Raw genomic sequence first — 20067 nt, forward strand, 5'->3', positions numbered from 1 at the left:
CAAAGGGATAAAGGAGCAAGAGAGTATGTTTGTATGTTTACACAGCCTCAGTGTTTCAGGGCAGACCTCCCAAAGCGCCCCTCAGATGGTTTTCCGCTTTGTGAATTCCTACATTTGGTTCCTATGGCTTCACAGAGGCCTATTTTAATAACGTTCTGTTTGCTGATCAGTCTGACCATCACAAGACTTTTAGCTCCATGCCTGCTAAGACTCTCTTCTGCCCTTAACATATGAAATTTCAAATAATATTGTGGGGTTTTTTTATCACAAATTTTGCTGAAAATGACAAATGCATTTTCAAGGTTTTCTATTATTTTCATCTTCAGCCAAGATTTTCTTTGCCAGTTTGCTGATTGTGATACAATTTTGATCATCTCATCCTCACACAGAAGGCTGTTGTTTATTTCCTGTGTGCTGGGCCACCTTTGTTCTGTCTCACCGTTCTATGTAAAAGTTACAAACACAGAATGGGTGACGACATTGTTGTTGCCTCCCTTTTGACCCAAAGCGATTTTGGAGAAAGCTTGTCTCTCTCTTTGTTGTTGTTGATGGTTTTACTGCAGTGATCGTGCCTTGAACCGGCAGCCTCGAGTATTGGAGACCAACATGCTCACCACTAGGCCAAAACCTCAGAGTTGAAGCAGTATTCGCTAGCAATTGTCGTAACGTGTCGGGGACTGATGTTTAGTGTGATGTGTGGTGCGGTCCGCACCTTTTTTTTGGTAGTCAATTCACAAAGGCAGGGCTGGAATTTTATTCACCGCACACACAGAACCCACAGCTAGTGGACCGTGAGGAAATATTTCCCGATTTAAAATAAAAAGGGTATTGGATTAAAATCGCTAACTGCCTCTTTAAGTCAGCAGCGAAGGTTGTCACAGAGCTGACGGATGTTTCTATGAAGGGGGAGCACTGGCATGCTGTCTAATAATCACTGCCCTCTCTGTTCGCTAAGGTTTGACTTGCTGTGGCAAACAGTTTCCTATTAGACATATCCAGCAGATGCTAAACCACATTGGCTTTCCCTGGACATTGTGTTTGTAGATATTCAGTGAATTTGACAAAGCCCAATACTGACTCTCCTTTTCTTTCTTCTTTTTTTTTTAAACTTCACAGACACTTGAAAATAGCTTGCTATTAATGATACTGGTAAGTGCTAGTTTAGCTAGCACTTTGGTTCTGGACAGGTAGCGTTCAGTGGGTTTTTCAAGTGATAACCACTGCCAGCAGATTAACAAGAGCAGTTATACTGAACAAAAGTGGTTAATGCAGAGTACAGACAACAAGATTTTAAGCCAGATTTTCAGCTCGCCGACAAATCCTGGAGTTGCAGCAAATCTGAGAAAAATCTGCATGAAATCATGGCTCACAAATCGGCACTCGATCACTATGTGAATATCAACTACGCGATCAAAGGGACTCACTGAGGCATCGCCGACGTTTTTCAGATATCTAGCAGGCTAAATATCTGGACAAGTCGGGGAACAAGCGGGGAAACTATCTCCTGCAGCGTGAGCTCTGATGTGACAGGCAGTGAGTGCGTCAACTTGGAAACCCGGGGGACACCACAACACTCTTCACCCATTTTCTCTGCCTTTTCTGTGTTTCTACAAAAAATCACACAGGTTTTTTTCTGTTGTCCGTTTTCACTGCAACAGATGATGAGTATAACCTGAAGCTGACTTTAATGCGGAACCACATATTAACGTGTCAAGTTATTTCTCTCCGTCCGCACATAGAGCAACTGCTCAAACTACTTCCTGTTTCTGAACTGTCAACATATGAATATTTTGCTATATATTAAACATTTTATTTTTGACGTCCATCGTGGAAGTCACAAACAATTCCTGTTTCGCGCATGTATCACACTTTTTCCCGTGTCACTTCTTGCGTGTTTTTTCGTGAAAAAAACGTGCTTTGGAGACATTTTCTTGGTGAAGGTTTGTGTAGTGTGCCTGAGGGTAAGTTGTGGGTCGTGAAACCAAACGTTGAGGAGAAAGGCAGAGTTGGTGACAAATTTCTGTTTGCTTGTCACTAATAATAAAAATGTATTTAAAAATGTTGATATGTGCATCTGTAGGAAAAAGGCATGGGGTAATTAACTGATGCCTATGCCGATTATAGAAAGGGCACAACACCTACAGTATGTGCGTTTATAAAACAGTTGGCAACAAGTAACTTCTTATGTGACCAATAGCAGCGTCTCCTGAAAAAGCACTCCTATAGTAGCTCATGCCTACAATAATAAACATGTATTTGAGCTAATGGAATGTTCACAGTTTGGTTAGGGCTAGGCAAAAAAAATTCTACCAGGTCTAACAGAAGATGCTTCAAAGAGTGCTTGCTCTTTGTGGAATCTGTTGAGTTTCTTACTGATATTGCCAGGTCTCGACCTCACCGTCTAAAGTGCATTGAGATAGTTTGGTGATATTCAAATAAATTTAATTGAATCTAAATCCTTCTACAGCCAACTGCCGGAACCACCTCACCTTTCATAAGATGTCAACTGATCATTCATTGAATAACTCAGACTTTTAGATCAACCCTGATATCATATCAGTACAGTTTCATTTGAAGTGATTTTCACTCACCTCTCTCCACTCCTTGGTCCCCAGGCCTTGAACGTACAACACCACCACTGCAAAGAGAAACATATATGTCTTAGGGTTTTTTGTACTTTTTTGGTATATTTTTAGAACAACGAAGTCAGAGCAGGAACAAGAACACTGAAAAAAAGAACCCTGCTATATTCATTTAAAAATGACATGCAACCTTAAAAATAACTATTATACATGATTTATAAAAAACATGAATATTTATAAATGTACATTTATATGTAAGAACAAATAACTGAATAAAGTTACACATTTTAAATTTAAATGGTGATTATACTAATAATAGGAACATTAAATCCAATTGTAACAATTATTGAGATGAAGATACATATAATTTTCATTGCTTTGTTGCAGGATATTGATAATATAGAAATTCAAAACAAAATTCATTTGTATTTTATATTCTGCATTCATAAAATGTGTGATTTTTTTTGTGTTTTCCCTCTCCAATCCTTCATAGCAGCTCATGATGCTGACATTTAGGGTAGAGAAAGCTTCATGTTCCTGCTTCAGAGGGACATGAGGCCATTATAACCAGCAGATCCCCATTCTCTCTGCTCTCCTCTTCAAAGAGGAAAAAAAGTGGAAGGAAGAGAAAATAAAAACAGGGTAAGACTTAATTAATAAATACAAAAATCAGAGAGAGACAGAGAGGCTGAAGTTATTGACGGCTGGCTAACTGATTCCATGTGGTAGAAAGTGAATTATTAATGGGTCAGAGAGAGTGTGCAAGCGTGTGGTTCCAAATGCTTGAGTTTATGTTGGGGCAAGGGGGTTGCGCTATGGTGAGACCAGAGGTTCAGGGATATCATACAAGGTTGCATCAACCTTCTCTGGATAGCCGAGGCTAATTTGGAGTGCAGAGAGTCAGAGGATATAAAACATGGATGGAATGTTTGGATGTTTGTGAAAAATGTATTGTACCTTAAAAGGCAGAAACCGATTTTAATCTGTGTGCAGTTTGTAAACATCACTCCCTAACACCTTAAGAAGCTTGCTAGTGACATACGCTGCGACTCACCACATCGGACTATTGTGTGTTTTTCTGCCATGGTGTCTGAACCCATGTCGGTTTAACGGCCAGGGACGTGCCCGGCTCATCAGCTGAGCCGCTCGTCCCTGCCAGATGCTGGATCTCAGCGACCTCGCATGAGACTTACTGCTTGCTTTGATTGCTTTCCCTTCTTGCTTTCTACTAACGCACTTTTACACACACTTGTGGGTGCTTGAGAGATCCTGGTGGGAAGTTAACTTCCTTCCCGATCTCTCACATGTTTAAGACGCCATTTAACTGTAGGTCTCACGCCCACCTTTCTCTCGTGGAGCGTGACATCCCAAGTCACGTCCTCCATCTTGTTCTTGATCCCCTTTTAACGCACACACGCATGTGCACACTCACACTCACACACACAAAGACACACACACACACACACACACACACACACACACACACACACTCACACACTCTTGCTTGTTGTCTTTTCATATGATTTTCATATGATATGATTTGTAGTTTAGTGTATAATAGACATTTATTAACAGAAGTCATATTAATTGTACATTGATATTGCTAAGGTTAATAACTGCTGTTATATTTCAAAGAGAAGTTGTTTTGTGTTATTTGCATGCACATTGTGATAAAGGCTGGACGACAGAGTCAGTGCTCGTATTCAAACCTTCAGTTCACTCCATAAATGCTCATATCTACAAGATATGATCATTTTGGGTGAACACCCTTTAATTTTGAGACTGAATTGACCATTTGGTTATTGGTGCCGGTTTCCAGGTGGTGCCCATTTACTATTAACAATGATTAATAAGCTTTATTGATTTTAAAATCAATAAAATCAATAACAAGGATTTTTGCAAAAAGGCTTGATTTGACATCTTCTAAAGATGTTTTGGTAAATTGGGGAAATTGTATATTGTAGGACATGCTAGCCTGCAAAGAAAATTGTTTGTACTCAAATTCTTACAGAGAGTGTTTATTTGGATGCATTTACTTGCACAGAAAGGGGAGAAAAGGTCAACTTATTTGGGGGAATCTAGAAACAACCAGCAAGCGTTGACAGGTTTTAGAAACTGGGTTAGATGGAGAGGTCACAGAAGGGCACTATGAAAAGATTAGATTCTATATTTTGGGGCTGAACTTCAAAGCAGCAATGGACAGCGGTTTGAGTGAAAGCAAAGATCTGTGCGATGGATTATTAATATGAGGAGAATTTTATCATGGAGAGCACTACCTGATGTGAGCCGATGATAGCTGCAATCAAAAATCTAATTTCAGTGGTATTTCTACAGAGATGAAGGCATAGCTGAAGCCGAGTGCAATGCAGCCCCCCACAGTAATAGTTTAGGGATAGTTAAGATGAATGCTATTTTCTCAGAGAAGGCTGGCACAGTCAACCATTAGGATGCCCTCCGGGTCATTATTATAAATCTTGGTCCATGTTTGTAAAGGAGGGAAGGTGTTGCTTAGTCAACGTGTAGAGCAGGGCTGGACTCGCATTTTTGGCCCAGGTGGCCCACCAGAATCGGTCGGACACCACCCACCAGTACACCATCCTTGTGGTCCCCTTAAACATGCACCCCTACTATACTCTTCCCCAAGCCACTACAAAGCTGAGTAGTAAGTACCGTGCAGTCACACTGCACGGCACAGTGCAGTCACTGCAGTCAAGAGTGAGCGAGTACAGTGTGTGACACTACTCGCTCACTCTTGACTGATGTGGCTGTGGAGAACAAAATCAACATAATTGAGTAGTGGTAGTACTGGTACAAGTAAAAAAAGAAAACGCTCTGCTAGAAGTCAAAGTATTCATAAAGTCTAAGTTTACAAGTGTGTAGATATTCTTGAGGAGTAAGACTTTTAGATGGACAATGTGCTCTTTAAATCGTTATTATTTCACCAGATCTCAAAATACAAGCCTCTTTTGCTATACTTTTTTAAACAATGCAAATGTAAACAAACCTGGTATGGCTTTAAAAAACAACTAAAACTCATTTACTTTTACAAAGTGATATTCTTTGTATCAAGAGCTCGGAATGATTGTACATTCAGTACATTCTCGACAGCAGCACCAAACAATCTGAACTTAATGTAAGTGGAGAGCTAGTCACAGATAGTAGTAATAATAATAATAATAATAATCCATACCATAAACAGCTTAATAGTTAGCACCATACCTGGCTGAAAACAAACAGAATGAAAAAGTTTTTTTTCCTGTAGGCTAATACATAAGCAGGTAGACATTTCAGCACAGTAGAGCCACAGTTGTATATCATATATCCTTTTAGCCCCTCTTTATCAAGGGAACCCTGAGCCTAATCATTTTAAATGAGATGTATTTCTTGAAGGAAATACAGTGTTTTTTAAAGAAAGAAAGAAGAGATGAAAGATACATTAAATGCTGTTAAACATGAAGCTACTCCATGCTCACAGACTCCACTACACTCTTCGGCTGATCCTGCTCACTCTGTCCTTCCCTGTCACACACCTGCTCCTCTGCCAGCTCCTCCGTCTGGCAGTGGCCATGACCAGCCACCTCTCCCCTGTCAAGCTCTATCTGTTGCTGTACATTGTCGGACAGTAGATATTGAAGCTGCTGTAGCCCCTGCACATTTGACAGCATCCACCACTCGATTTTTTATTTATTATCCCTGCACAAAACTTCTCAGCACCCTCTTTGCACAATTTTTACGTTTTCGTCTCACAGACTCTTGGCTCTGAGCCACGGCATCTGACACGAAAAACTGAAAGGACAGGGGCGGGGCCTCAAAGGAGATATGATTGGGCAAGCCCAGTGTCAGTATAAAAAATGAGCCATTCGGCCACAGCCCCTGTCACTATTTATTTATTTATTTTTTATTACATCTTATTATATCAGCCCCAAAAGAGCGTCGGCCCACTGGGAAAAAGCGCTGGTGTAGAGGAAGGCTAATTAGCAACAGTGATACTGCCATGAACCCCATTCTCTAGAAATCTGAAGCAGGTTATCAGACTACAACACAGCAGTGCATTGGCATTTTGGCCTTTTGCCCAATGTTGCGCTCATAATTAAGTCCCAGTTGATTCATCGTGTTCCTGATGAAACACAAACACAGCACTCTTGGGAAAAAAAAAACATCTAGTTTTGACCTCTATCACAGAGTAAAACTCTCTAACAGAGTAAAAACAGACCATTTTCTGTTTGGGAGGAGGGGGGAATTAGTCGACACTGCAGCAGTGGCTGTTGGAGCAGTTGGCTGCTATAACATTTTTTTTTTTTTACTTTTTTTGACAAACTGTTTTTGCCTCCCCCTCATCTTTGCAGAACTCTTTCAGCTCTGTTTTGGTTTTAGGGGTAGCAACTTCACAACCAGGGCCATATTGAAGAACCACCTGCTCAACTGACATCCTCTGACCCGCTACAGTTCATAATTGAGAACCAAAATGATGATCGTGTTTAATTGTATATAGAGCTGGGAAGTGATCACATGAGACACATGTGGAAACACATTCTAAAACCAGGTGTAAACTGATGAACTTAGAGATGCCCACTTATTACTCGGTCTTTTTAGCCAGATGTTAGGAGGTCTTAACAGGAACTTTATGGAACAAACACCCAGGCCAGATCAGTGCCAAAAGTCTGAACCGAAAAAAAATTCCATCAGGAAGTGAAAAAATTAAATCTGCAACTGAAAAAAGACCTCAGATATCAAAAATATTTAAGAGTCTCATCTCATCTCATCTCATCTTCAACCGCTTATCCGGGGTCAGGTTGCGGGGGCAGCAGCTTCAGTAGGGGGTCCCAAACTTCCCTTTCCCGGGCCACATTAACCAGCTCTGACTGGGGGATCCCGAGGCGTTCCCATGCCAGTGTGGAGATATAATCTCTCCACCTAGTCCTGGGTCTACCCCGAGGTCTCTTCCCAGCTGGACGTGCCTGGAACACCTCCCAGGGGAGGCGCCCAGGGGGCATACTTACCAGATGCCCGAACCACCTCAACTGGCTCCTTTCTACGCAAAGGAGCCGCGGCTCTACTCCGAGTGCAATACCGCCCCCGCTGCTCCAATTCTCCGGCCAATCTCACGCTCCATTGTCCCCTCACTCGCAAACAAGACCCCGAGGTACTTAAACTCCTTCACTTGAGGTAAGGGCTCATTCCCTACCTGGAGTAGACAATCCACCGGTTTCCTGCTGAGAACCATGGCCTCAGATTTTGAGGTGCTGATTCTCATCCCAACCGCTCCACACTCGGCTGCAAACTGATCCAGTGAGTGCTGAAGGTCACAGACCGATGGTGCCATCAGGACCACATCATATGCAAAAAGCAGTGATGAGGTCCCCAGCCCACCGAGCTGCAACTACACCCCACCACGACTACGCCTCGATATCCTGTCCATGAATATCACAAACAGGATTGGTGACAAAGCACAACCCTGGCGGAGACCAACCCCCACCGGGAACTAATCCGACTTACTGCTGAGAACCTGGACACAGCTCTTGCTTTGAGTATACAGGGATTGGATGGCCCCAAGAAGTGACCCCCTCACCCCATACTCCCTCAGCACCTCCCACAGTATCTCCCAGGGGACCCGGTCATACGCCTTCTCCAAATCCACAAAACACATGTAGACTGGATGGGCATACTCCCAGGCCCCCTCCAGGATCCTTGCAAGGGTAAAGAGCTGGTCTGTTGTTCCACGTCCAGGACGGAATCCACATTGTTCCTCTTCAATCTGAGGTCCAACTATTGGCCGAACCCTCCTTTCCAGCACCTTGGTGTAGACTTTACCCGGGAGGCTGAGAAGTGTGATAGCCCTGTAACTGGCACACACACTCTGCTCCCCCTTTTTGAACAGGGGAACCCCCCCTCCGGTCTGCCACTCGTTTGGCACTGTACCCGACCTCCACGCAATGTTGCAGAGACGTGTCAACCAAGACAGCCCCTCCACACCCAAAGCTTTCAACATTTCTGGGCGGATCTCATCAACCCCCGGGGCTTTGCCACTGTGAAGTTGTTTGACTACCACAGTGACCTGCGCCAGGGAAGTTGACGATGATCCTTCATCAGCCTCCAGCTTTGCCTCTACCATAGAGGGTGTGTAAGTCGGATTCAGGAGTTCCTCAAAATGCTCCTTCCACCGCCTGATTACCTCCTCAGTTGAGGTCAACAGTGTCCCATCCTTACTGTACACAGCGTGGATGGTTCCCCGTTTCCCCCTCCTGAGATGTCGAATGGTTTTCCAGAAGCATCTTGGTGCCGACCTAAAGTCCTTCTCCATGACTTCTCCGAACTTCTCCCACATCCACTGTTTTGCCGCTGACATGGCACCACCACAACACCTTCCCACCTTTACGGATCAGGGAGGCAGTTCTTCCCAATCACACCTCTCCAGGTGTCTCCATCATTGCCCACGTGGGCGTTGAAGTCTCCCAGCAGAACAACGGAGTCCCCTACTGGGGTCCTATGCAGGACTCCATTCAGGGTCTCCAAGAAGGCTGAATACTCTGAACTGCTGTTTGGTGCATATGCACAAACAACAGTCAGAGTTTTCCCCCCCACCACCCGAAGGCGTAGGGAGGCGACCCTTTTGTCCACCGGGGTAAACTCCAACACAGCGGCGCTCAGCCGAGGGCCCCTCGCCTGAGACCACTCTGCCATGGGAAACCCTACTAGGAGCACTAGGCTCCAGACAACACAGCCCTCAGGTCCATAGGGACACACAAACAACTCCACCACGGTAAGGTGATGGTTCCCGGAGAGGAAGTGAAAAATGAAAATATGAAAAAGAACAATTTATAAAAATAATTCTAGAATTTAATGAAAATATTATTTAAATAATACTATTAAATGGTAATACTAAATAAAACCTTTCCGTTAAGAACACAAAACTGCACTGACAGAAGCAGAAAGTGAAAATACGTCAGTGTTGTTTTAACAGCTTGTTCAGATTCCACCAAGTGTGTAAAAAAAATACAGTGTTGCTGCTTTAATGTTTTGTCCAAAAAAATTAATTTTAAAGATTCAATCTATCAAGCTCTGAAAATCTTGGTTGTTTTTTCAACTAAACAAACATCTGTCAATGTGCAGCTCCCAGTTAAAAGTGCAGTGATTCAAAGATGTGGAACCCGGCTTGCAAGCCGGTGTACTGACTTATTAGTTAAATCAGAATTTGTTGAATTCTTTTGATCAGCCACAACATTAAAATCTGTTATTGGTTTTTAATGTTGTGGCTTATTGATTTGACATCCTGCTCCCACCCCTGGCATTCCTCTCACTCCCATCCCCTGCTCCCAGTATCACATATCTTTCCCATTGTGCCATATATCTTTTTGCAGCACTACACTGCTTGTGGGCAGGCCTCCATCAATGTGGAAACTCCTCTTTCTCTTATCATTAAAAAACTCCTCTGAGAACAAACCTCAGCGCACACTTTTTCAGACTGCCCTGTGTATTCTGTGAAACCTGTTTGCCATCTGCTCCGGACAGAATAAAATACTTAGACAAAATCCACTTTGTTCAAAGAATCTTTATTCCAGGCTCTGCACTGGATGATATATGCCAGGAAAACAAGGGTGGTTGTGAAATAACTAGACAGCGAAGTCCTTTGACCCGCATATATATGTTTTTGCATTAATTGTATGAGATTTTTATCTCTGCAATTATTGTATAAGGCTTTTATCTTTGATTGTGCCTAAAGGAAACAGATCCAAGATTCACGGTGATGACTGTGTCTACAATTAACAAGCTCTAAGAGAAATCAACCTCACCATGGGAGGTAATGGAAGTAAGGAGGAAGCTCCTCCTGAGGGTCCCATAGTTGACATAATGATAAGAAAACACGGTCCAGTGTCAGTAATGCGTTTAAATCACTGGGTAAAAAATCATGGTTTCCCACCAGGAGGTTCTTTGAGTTCTACAGCACTCATTTATCAGTAGCTGTCTATGCTGTGTGACATTATCAGCAGGTATTGACCCTGTTCCTGTTGTGACTGGACGCCAGAGTCCGGTAGAGGGCTCTCACTGAGGCCATGAAAGAGTTGAGTGGGCCACGGCGAGTCCAGCCTCCCTCTTTCCCCCAGTTGGGAGGAAAGCTTTGAAGTTCAAGACCCCTATGAAACAATCATTAACCTCAATCACAGCTCTCCACCTCCGATCCCCTGAACGAAGACTAATCTGTGGTGATGTTTCACTAAGGACCCCTGGTCTGCTGACTGACAGTGTGTGCATGTGTGTAAACCCAGAGGCATATTCTGTCAAATATCTATATTCCTCTCAGATCCCCAGTTTCCAACAGTCCAATTTCACACATCCTATTTTGTATCTTATTTTTGAATGTAGATAGTTCCACATAATCTCCCGCAATATTGTCCGGGGACAGTGCACTCGCAAGCTTTTTAAAACATCATGTAAGAAAATTATAATCTTGCATGATAGTTATTCCTAAAACTTAGTTAAAAGGTACGACATGTACCAGATTATTGTTGGGATCTTTAATTTAATAGCAACTGAAATGTGATTCATAGTTCATGAATGAATATCAGCATATTATAAAATGTCCTTAATCCTCACTGATAGCGCTTGCCTGTCACCGGGTTTAATTCTGTAAAACTCTAAGAAATGATAAATGAGATAAATGTTCAGAACAGTTTGACATGTTGACATTTTCCCTTTTTTATTGAATATGAAGTGACATTTTCATAAATCAGAAAGTTTGCCTGAAGTTTTTGGGGCTTTAAGATTATTACTGATTATTAAACAAGATGAGTAAATGTCTCTGAGCTATCTCAGCTTTATTTTGTGCTTCCTGCAAATTAGCAAATGTTAGCATGTTAACATGCTAAACTGAGATTGTGAACATGGTTAACATTATACCGGCTAATAATCAGCATGTTAGCATCGTCATTCTGAGAATGTTAGTATGCTGATGCTAGCATTTAGCTAGACATAGTACACGCTTTTCAAAGTCGTAAGATCGCTGTACCACTCATACAGACTTTCTGACTTGTACTCGGGAGGCTTTCAGGTGTTGTGCTGTTCACACAATGTGACTGATCGGGGACAGTTGGTAATACTAGGGCTGAACGATTAATTGCATTTGCGATAATGTCACAATATGATAAAACGCGATTTTCTAACCACAAGGGACGCGATTACAAGGGTCACGCGAGCGAGTTGAGCACTGGGTTCCAAAACAAGCATCAGTTACGCTGCACTAACCTGCTGCGCAATGTCTTCAAGCTCGACAGAACAGTCGGAAACTGATACAGCGCAGACTTTAGTCTCGAAGAAGAACAGCACGTCGGTTTTAAAACAGGGTCAGAAGTTTACTACTAACTGTGCAAATATCAACGAGTAAGTGAATATAACATGTACAGAGAAGCAAAAGCATAAACAACAACTAATTAGCATCAGAAAATCTAACGATGGGTAAATCTCTCGAAAATATTGATTTGTTGATTTGTATAGTGATTTGTATTGTATAGTATTCAAAAGCAATGTCGGACTCTGTAGATTTCTCGGGACCCCTGCCCAACTTGACCGGTGATGACATGTATAGCCATACATCATCACTAAACCACTGGTTGTCGAGGTGGTGTCCAGATAACAATGTGGGCTTCATAGATAACTGGAGCACCTTTTGGAGAATTCCTGGTCTGATGCAGAGAGACGGCATTCATCCAACCTTGGATTGTGCAGCTCTCATTTGTAGGAACCTGACTCGGTTACCTAGACGGTCAAACCCGTGACATTTCAGAGTTGGGACCAGGAAGGAGAGTTGCAGTCTTACACGCTTCTCTGCGCTTCTATTACAGCAGCCCCCCTTACAATACCCTATAGAAACTGTTTCTGCCCCACGACCATTTCAACCATCTAAACCAAAGGTAAATAAAAGAGGTGTAATCCACATGAATCGTATAAAGATCAACACAAAACCTATAAATGAACCTAAAAATAGGACAATAAAAAGGGGATTATTAAATATTAGGTCACTCCCATCTAAATCTTTGTTAGTGAATGATCTGATAACTGATCACCACATTGATTTATTCTATATGACTGAAACCTTGGCTACAGCCAGAAGAATGTTAGTTTAAATGAAGCAACACCTCCCTCTTATAATAATACTCATATTCCTCAGACCACAGGCCGAGGAGGAGGAATAGCAGCAATCTTCCAATCAGACTTATTGCTCAACCCTTGACCTAAACATAGTTTTAACTCATTTGAAAGCCTAACTCTTAGCCTCTTACACCCAAGCTGGAAATGCCAAAAAACAGTTATTCTAGTCGTTGTATATCGACCACCAGGCCCTTACTCTGAATTTTTTTCAGAATTTTCATAATTTTTAATCAGATTTGGTTCTTAGCACAGATAAAGTTATTATAGTGGGTGACTTCAACATTCATGTCAAAGTTGCCAACGACAGTCTTAGTTTTGCCTTTAATTCGCTCATAGACCAGGTTTTACTCAACATTTAAACAAACCCACTCACGGTTTTAATCACACCCTCGACCTCGTTCTGACATATGGCATAGACATTGACAATCTAATAGTATTTCTTCAAAATCCTCTGTCCGATCACTACTTGAACTTTACTGAATTTGGAGAAAAGTTCTATTACAGCAGGTGTCTATCAGAAAAAAAGTAAGTAAATCCAAAGAAAAAGTTCCTTCTTTATTTACTCCACTGCCATGTGTCGATACAGTGCAGGATAGTTATCAAAACTTTACTCCCACACAAATTGATGATGTTGATAGTGCAGCAGCCTCACTACGTTCCGCACTTGACACTATCGACCCTCTGAAAAAGAAGACAGTCAAACAGAGAAGGATAGCTCCATGGTTTAATGAACAGACATGTGCTTTAAAACAGACGTCACATAGGTTAGAAAGGAAGTGGCGTTCAAATAGTCTAGATGATTCTCACCTAGACTGGAAAAATAGTATAATTACATATAAGAAAGCCCTCCGAAATGCCAGAACCAATTATTATTCTTCACTAATAGAGGAAAATAAAAACAACCCCAGGTTCCTCTTCAGCACTGTAGCCAGGCTGACAGAGAGTAAAAGCTCTACTGAACAGCCTATTCCATCAACTCTAAGTAGCAATGATTTCATAAGCTTCTTTACTAATAAAATGATTACCATCAGAGAAAAAAATTACCAGTTTCTTCCCACTAATAGCACAGACACACTGTCCAGTACAGCAGCCTCTGAACCAACAGTATCGCCTAATTTATATTTAGAATGCTTCTCCCCTATAGATCTGGTTGAGCTGACTTCACTTGTCACTTCATCCAAGCCATCAACCTGTCTTTTAGATCCTATTCCATCAAGGCTATTTAAGGATGTATTACCTTTAATTAATAGTTCCATATTAGATCAGATCAATTTATCTATATTAACAGGCTATGTACAAAAGGCCTTTAAGGTGGCAGTAGTTAAACCTCTGCTCAATAAACCAACTCTAGACCCAGATATCTTAGCTAACTATAGACCCATATCAAACCTCCTCTTTATCTCTAAAATCCTTGAAAAAATATTCCTGTCTAAATAGTCACAACTGGTTAGCAACAGTCGGCTTGAAGACTTTCAGTCCGGGTTTAGAAAACATCATACTACAGAAACAGCACTACTGACGGTTACCAATGACCTTCTCATGGCATCAGACAGTGGACATGTTCTTATTCTCGTCCTATTAAATCTTAGTGCTGGATTTGATACCATAGATCACAAAATTCTGTTACAGAGATCAGAACACATTGGGATTAAAGGAACAGCACTAGAATGGTTTAAGTCCTACTTATCTGATAGATTTCAGTTTGTTAATGTTAACAACAAATCTTCCATTCATACAAAAGTGAGACATGGAGTACCAAAAGGTTCTGTACTGGGACCGATACTTTTCACTTTATATATGCTTCCTTTAGGCAATATTATTAGAAGACACCACATCAATTTCCATTGCTAAAGCCAGATGAAACTAATCAGGTAAGCAAACTTCAGGACTGTCTTAAAGACATAAAGACCTCGATGACTTCTAATTTTTTACTTCTAAATTCAGACAAAACTGGTCGTTTTCCTCGGCCCTAAACACCTCAGAGAAACATTATCTGATCATATAGTTACCTTGGATGGTATAAACCTTGGCCTCCAGCTCTACTGTGAGAAACCTTGGAGTTACCTTTGACCAGGACATGTCCTTTGACTCACACATAAAACAAGTCTCTAGGACAGCCTTCTTTCACCTGCGCAATATCAAGAACATTAGAAACATCCAATCTCAAAAGGATGTTGAAAAACTAGTCCATGCTTTTTTTCACTTCTAGACTAGACTACTGTAATTCATTACTGCTAGGATGCCCCAATAAGTCTGTGAAAAGCCTCCAGTTAATCCAAAATCTCCCTCTCCAACTCTCTCCTTTTCCCTCCTTCTCCCTCTCTCTCCCCCCATGTATTTACATTACATGTCACTAACTCTGTTTTCTCTCTCTCCTAGTAGATCTCTGACCCCAGAGCTGCAGGATCCAAACCCGTCATTATTATTATTATCATCATCATCATCACTAATAATAATAACAACTTAAGTTTATTTTTTAATTATAAGTGTCAGTCTGGTAGAGACTAAAGCGGCGGTTGTACAACTGTCCTCTCTCTCTCTTCTCTTCTACTGTCTCTCCTCTCACCCTCTTTCTGCCCACCTCTCCTTTCTTCCCCATTTCTCTCCTCACCCCAACCGGTCGAGACAGATGACCGCCCACAACTGAGTCCGGTTCTGTCAGAGATTTCTTCCTGTTAAAAGGGAATTTTTTTCTCTCCACCGTCGCCAAGTGCTTTGCTAATGTGGGATCTGTTGGGTTTTCCCTGTAATATTGTAATATTGACCTCACTATGTAAACTGCCTTGAGACAATGTATGTTGTGATATGGCGCTATACAAATAAAATTGAATTGAATTGAAAAATTGAATCTCTTTGCCTTGGCGTTACCCCTCAACAGTAGGGGGTGCTGCAGCACCCTCAGACCCCCACTTCCAGCGTCCCTGGTCACAGCACAGTTCAAACTACAGGATTGTGGCTCACCTATGTCCAGATATTTGGCAGAAGTCCGTAAGTCATTGCAGATTTGAGAACCCCCATTTAATGCCGGTTTACCTTTGATTTTGGGTTTGGGTGAGTGAAAGATAGTTTGGCTCAATGTCAACGGAAGGTGGTAGGTAGGCAGACTCAGAAGACATTTTGACTCTTCAAGGTGAATGTTTTTTTACATGGCTCTCCATTACACGTGTAACTTGTCAAAATCTAAGAATATAAATCTGAAAATGAACTCATGGAAACTCAAACAAAAGGCACATATTCACGGCAGCATGGCCTCAACTTGTTCTTTCCTCCTCGAGAACTAAAAAAAACAAAATTGCACAGAATATATAGGGTGTTCAATTAACACCTACACTCCTTCAGCCCATACCAGTATTTACTGAGGGATGAAACATACAGTGACCGTAACTCAGAGAAATATAAATGATCATTTAGCTCCTTTCCCCTCCTCATTACATTTCTAAATCATCTGAAAGGTACGGATCTCAACAGATTTTACTAACAAACAATAAACTGTAAAACTAAGCATTTTGACTAAAACGAAACCCCCACCAATTGGTTTAACCCATGATGACAGCGATGACATCACCAACACCATAAAAACCAGGAAATTCTGGGCGGCTGTTGCTAACTGAGCTGGACAGTATTTACTGGGGAAAACTTCTGTGGAAATCAACTTCTGTTTTAATGATAATTCAAATTTGAAACAGTAGAAGTAATCGTCGGGAATTTCAATGTGGTTTACCATAGAACCGGTAACAGTTTCACCCCCGGTAAGAATGAACAGAGAAACAAACAATTAAACAATTTCCAAACCTGCAACTTAATAAAGATAACTGAAAGTAACTGATGGCTGTTTACTTTAACTTACATATGCTTGGATGTAAACTGTAACATAATGCTAACACAAACAAACCCGGGATAGTGAGCGAAGCAATGTTACCTTAGCAATGCTAAACTATAGCAAAATTAACACAATATGATGTGCTAGATGACTTGTAGAAAGGGACGAGTGGTGAGTACAGATATTTCACCCACTTCGTCACAGTCGGCGAGCTCCAGAATTTGTCTGTGAGCGGAAAATTGGGTTTTGACACTGAGATATGAGGCTCCTTCAGTTGTGCTACAGAAGAACACTATCACAATGGGATACACAACCCAGCATCAGTTACACATACTTTCAAACACAGGGGCATAGCCATCGTTTCAGAAGTGAGGGGGACAGATTTTTCAGAAATAAGACGATTTGTATTTAATGATTTATTGAGAGACCCTCTCTTGTTTGATTGGGCCTCTCCTTAACAACCAAAAACACCTGCTGACGAGGGAAAAGGCCCTCTTATGCATTGGGAAGCCAGAGTACAGCACCCAGGGACCAACTCCAGTTCTTTAAAATGATAAATATCATAAATTAAATTATCAAAATCAAAAGATTCAGCAGCTGAGCTCTGGTTGACTTAAAATGATGCACAAACATCAACACGGTAAGGAGCCACATAATTAAACAAGAAAAGTTCAGTAAAACATTATGTGTTGCTGAAAGCTGCCCAGTGCCTGCTCTTATATTGCAATAATACAGATTTAGAAAAAGAAAAAGAAATAGTACGTGCAAGTAGTGAAATTCAGAGTACAAATTAAAGAGAGTGAGTCTATTCTTTCTAGCATGAGGGGAGTGTAGCCATCTAACCTAATAGCTAGAGGTTACCTTTTGTAACTAACTAACTAACTAACTTGACATTAATTTAAACATCATTTAGCTAACATGGCAGCTAAATTATTGTGACAGTTTGGAAGGTCTGGTATTTTTTTAATCATTAAACATTTTATGAAGTCATATATGCAGGACTTGCCGGTCACTGTTTGTCAAAACTATCTTTAAAGTTGGCACGACACGTCTTTGCCGTCTCAATGAGGAGAGAGAAAGCTGAATAAAGTGAGCAGCACCGATAGTGATATTGTAACATATCAGTGAATCACAGACACAAATGTTATTTGCTGTTTGTTTCACAGTGGTTATATTCTATTAGCTGTTTTTCTTCTGCTGGAAGGTTGTGACCTATGCAGCAGCAGTGTGATTATCATGCGTACGTCGCCCGCCCGCTCATTGTGCATTCAAGGCAACTTGGAAAAATGAACTTCGACTCATTTAAAATTTTAAAGAGTTGTTCAACTCTGGATTACAGGTCGGAAAAGTGTGGGGGGCAGAGGGGACAGATACGAGAACTGTGGGTGACGTGTCCCACGCGTATACGGCGCCTGCTACGTGCCTGGTCAAACATCTGAACAACGATGAGGTGGTCATATACTTTTGCACTTCTGCAACAAAAAATAAGATCTATAAAAGTTTTTTTTGTGTTTGTTTTGTTTTAGCAAAAGTTTCTTACAGCATAGAAAATCTGTTTTAAAGTGCATAACATGTGGCTCAAGGATAAATGGGTGTGGCCAGATCTGGGCAGGGTAATGGAAAGAAACACTAAAGCTCTGACTACAATTTTAAAATGATTTATTAATCCAATACATGACTTTTTGCGCTCACTGTACCACTCAACTGACTGGGACCAGGTTTCTTCACTTCATTTTGGCTGCATTTTGATTTACATTTAATATTTTTGATGAACATGTCAATTCATAAATTTTTTAAAAACTCCCCACAGCTCAGACTGTAGCACCGCTGACTACTACACTTAAAGGTTACTTTATTTCACACCGTGTGTGTGTCTGTGGCCAGTAATCATTGAGTGGTCAATTGCCCTAATTGGGAACCAACGTGAAAATCACTGATGCACTGATAAGATGCATGAAGTAGTGATTTCATTATACATGCATGAAACTAAATGATCACATTCAGGCTGAGTGATGCGTTGTGTGGTGTATCAGGTATCCGGGATATTGATTTTCATAAAAAGCATGAATGTGACGGAGGCAGCAGTTACCTGGGTCTGACTTAGAGAAGGTGTCCATGTCTAACAGGTTTCTGCAAAAGAAAGAAATAGATTGAAACAGATAGTTAGGGCAATAAAGTCAAATTTAATAAACAGTGTCAGTCACTCTAAGTTAATGCAATAATACTGGATTGTCACCAGTCAGCAGTTTTCATACATTAGATTGTGTTATTTTCAATTGCTACTGCAATTCATTAGCACTGAAGCAAGCAAAATGCAAAAAATCCACTAGCATGTTCATAACTGTGCTGCAACAGCACCTTATATTTGTCGGTGCCTTTCAACAGCCAAGGACAACTTACAAATATTAATAAAAACAAAAGAAGATTGCATCTGCTAACAGCAGAAATGTGTAGTCCACTACTCAGTCTGAGCTGTGGGGAGTTTTTTAAAAATTTATTTTTACTAAAATTAATTGACATGTTCATCAAAAATATTAAATGTAAATCAAAATGCAGCCAAAATGAAGTTAAGAATACAATTTTCAGTGTAGTGTTTATGTACACTACAACGCACTGCACAGAAGACTTATGAGCTTCTCACTGTTGCAGAACAAAAAAACTGCAAATGTAAAACATCTCTTTTGATCACAGTTTGATTGACATCTGACAGTGTGCATTAGGTATATCCCATTATCGTAACACACTAAAGTATTTTTGCAGTCAAATTTAGGAACAGAGTTACAGAATTCGAGATAAGTAAACAAGCACCTGCAGAGCACTTAGGTGCTGTTGGAAGGAGCAAGAGACACAGCGATGGAAACACCAGCATATGAATAAACAGGGACACTGACATGAACACTTGTGTAACATAATGACTAGGGATTGGTACCGAGTACAGGTAATTTTTTTTACCGGTACATAATTGGGTCAGTACCGGAGCACCGATAAGCGCCAGGACAAACGGTCCTGCTATCGGTATTTACGTTATTTCACTGCCCCCTAATGATAACAAAGCCGCTGACGCTCTGCGAAAAGTTTGGACTCACTTTACTAGACGCAATGACAATGCAGTCAAAGGTTCATTTGCAAAAAACTGTATTCGCAAGCAAAGCGGGCAACATCACGAAACACTTGCAAATCAAACATAGTAGTTTTAGCAAAGCAGCTAGCGTTAGCAACGTTTATACATGTGTCTGTCTTCTGCCTCGTCAAGTCAAGGTTACACTTGTTATTGAGCAAAGTCTTTAGTTATTAACTGGAATGTTAGGCACGTCAATAGAACTAATTCCTTCCATGTTTTGACAGACAACATGAACAGCCAATGACGATGAGAATAGCGCCGTGCTGAGCCAATCATGTGGCTGGAGAAGAGAGTGTAGCCAGCGTTTGGGTTACTGCAGCTCATCAGTCCGTCAGGAGTGAGAGCGAGAGAAAAGACAAAAATGATGACGGGAAATGTTAACGAAGAAGACGTCCTGACGG

At 41.2% G+C, this 20067-nt stretch overlaps 1 protein-coding gene across 1 annotated transcript in view; it reads right to left on the reverse strand.

Moving 5' to 3' along the window:
- LOC118309994 (copine-9-like) overlaps nt 1–20067 on the reverse strand; it is a 171314-nt gene that overhangs the window by 132758 nt on the left and 18489 nt on the right. The window contains exons 2-3 of the mRNA XM_047332947.1: nt 18635–18675; nt 2592–2638 (exon numbers count right to left, since the gene is read on the reverse strand). Of these exons, the coding sequence (XP_047188903.1) occupies nt 2592–2638; nt 18635–18675 (88 nt within the window). The remainder of the gene's footprint in view (nt 1–2591; nt 2639–18634; nt 18676–20067) is intronic.

This window comes from Scophthalmus maximus, chromosome 6, assembly GCF_022379125.1.
Source record: "Scophthalmus maximus strain ysfricsl-2021 chromosome 6, ASM2237912v1, whole genome shotgun sequence".
In the NCBI taxonomy this organism is placed as follows: Eukaryota; Metazoa; Chordata; class Actinopteri; order Pleuronectiformes; family Scophthalmidae; genus Scophthalmus; species Scophthalmus maximus.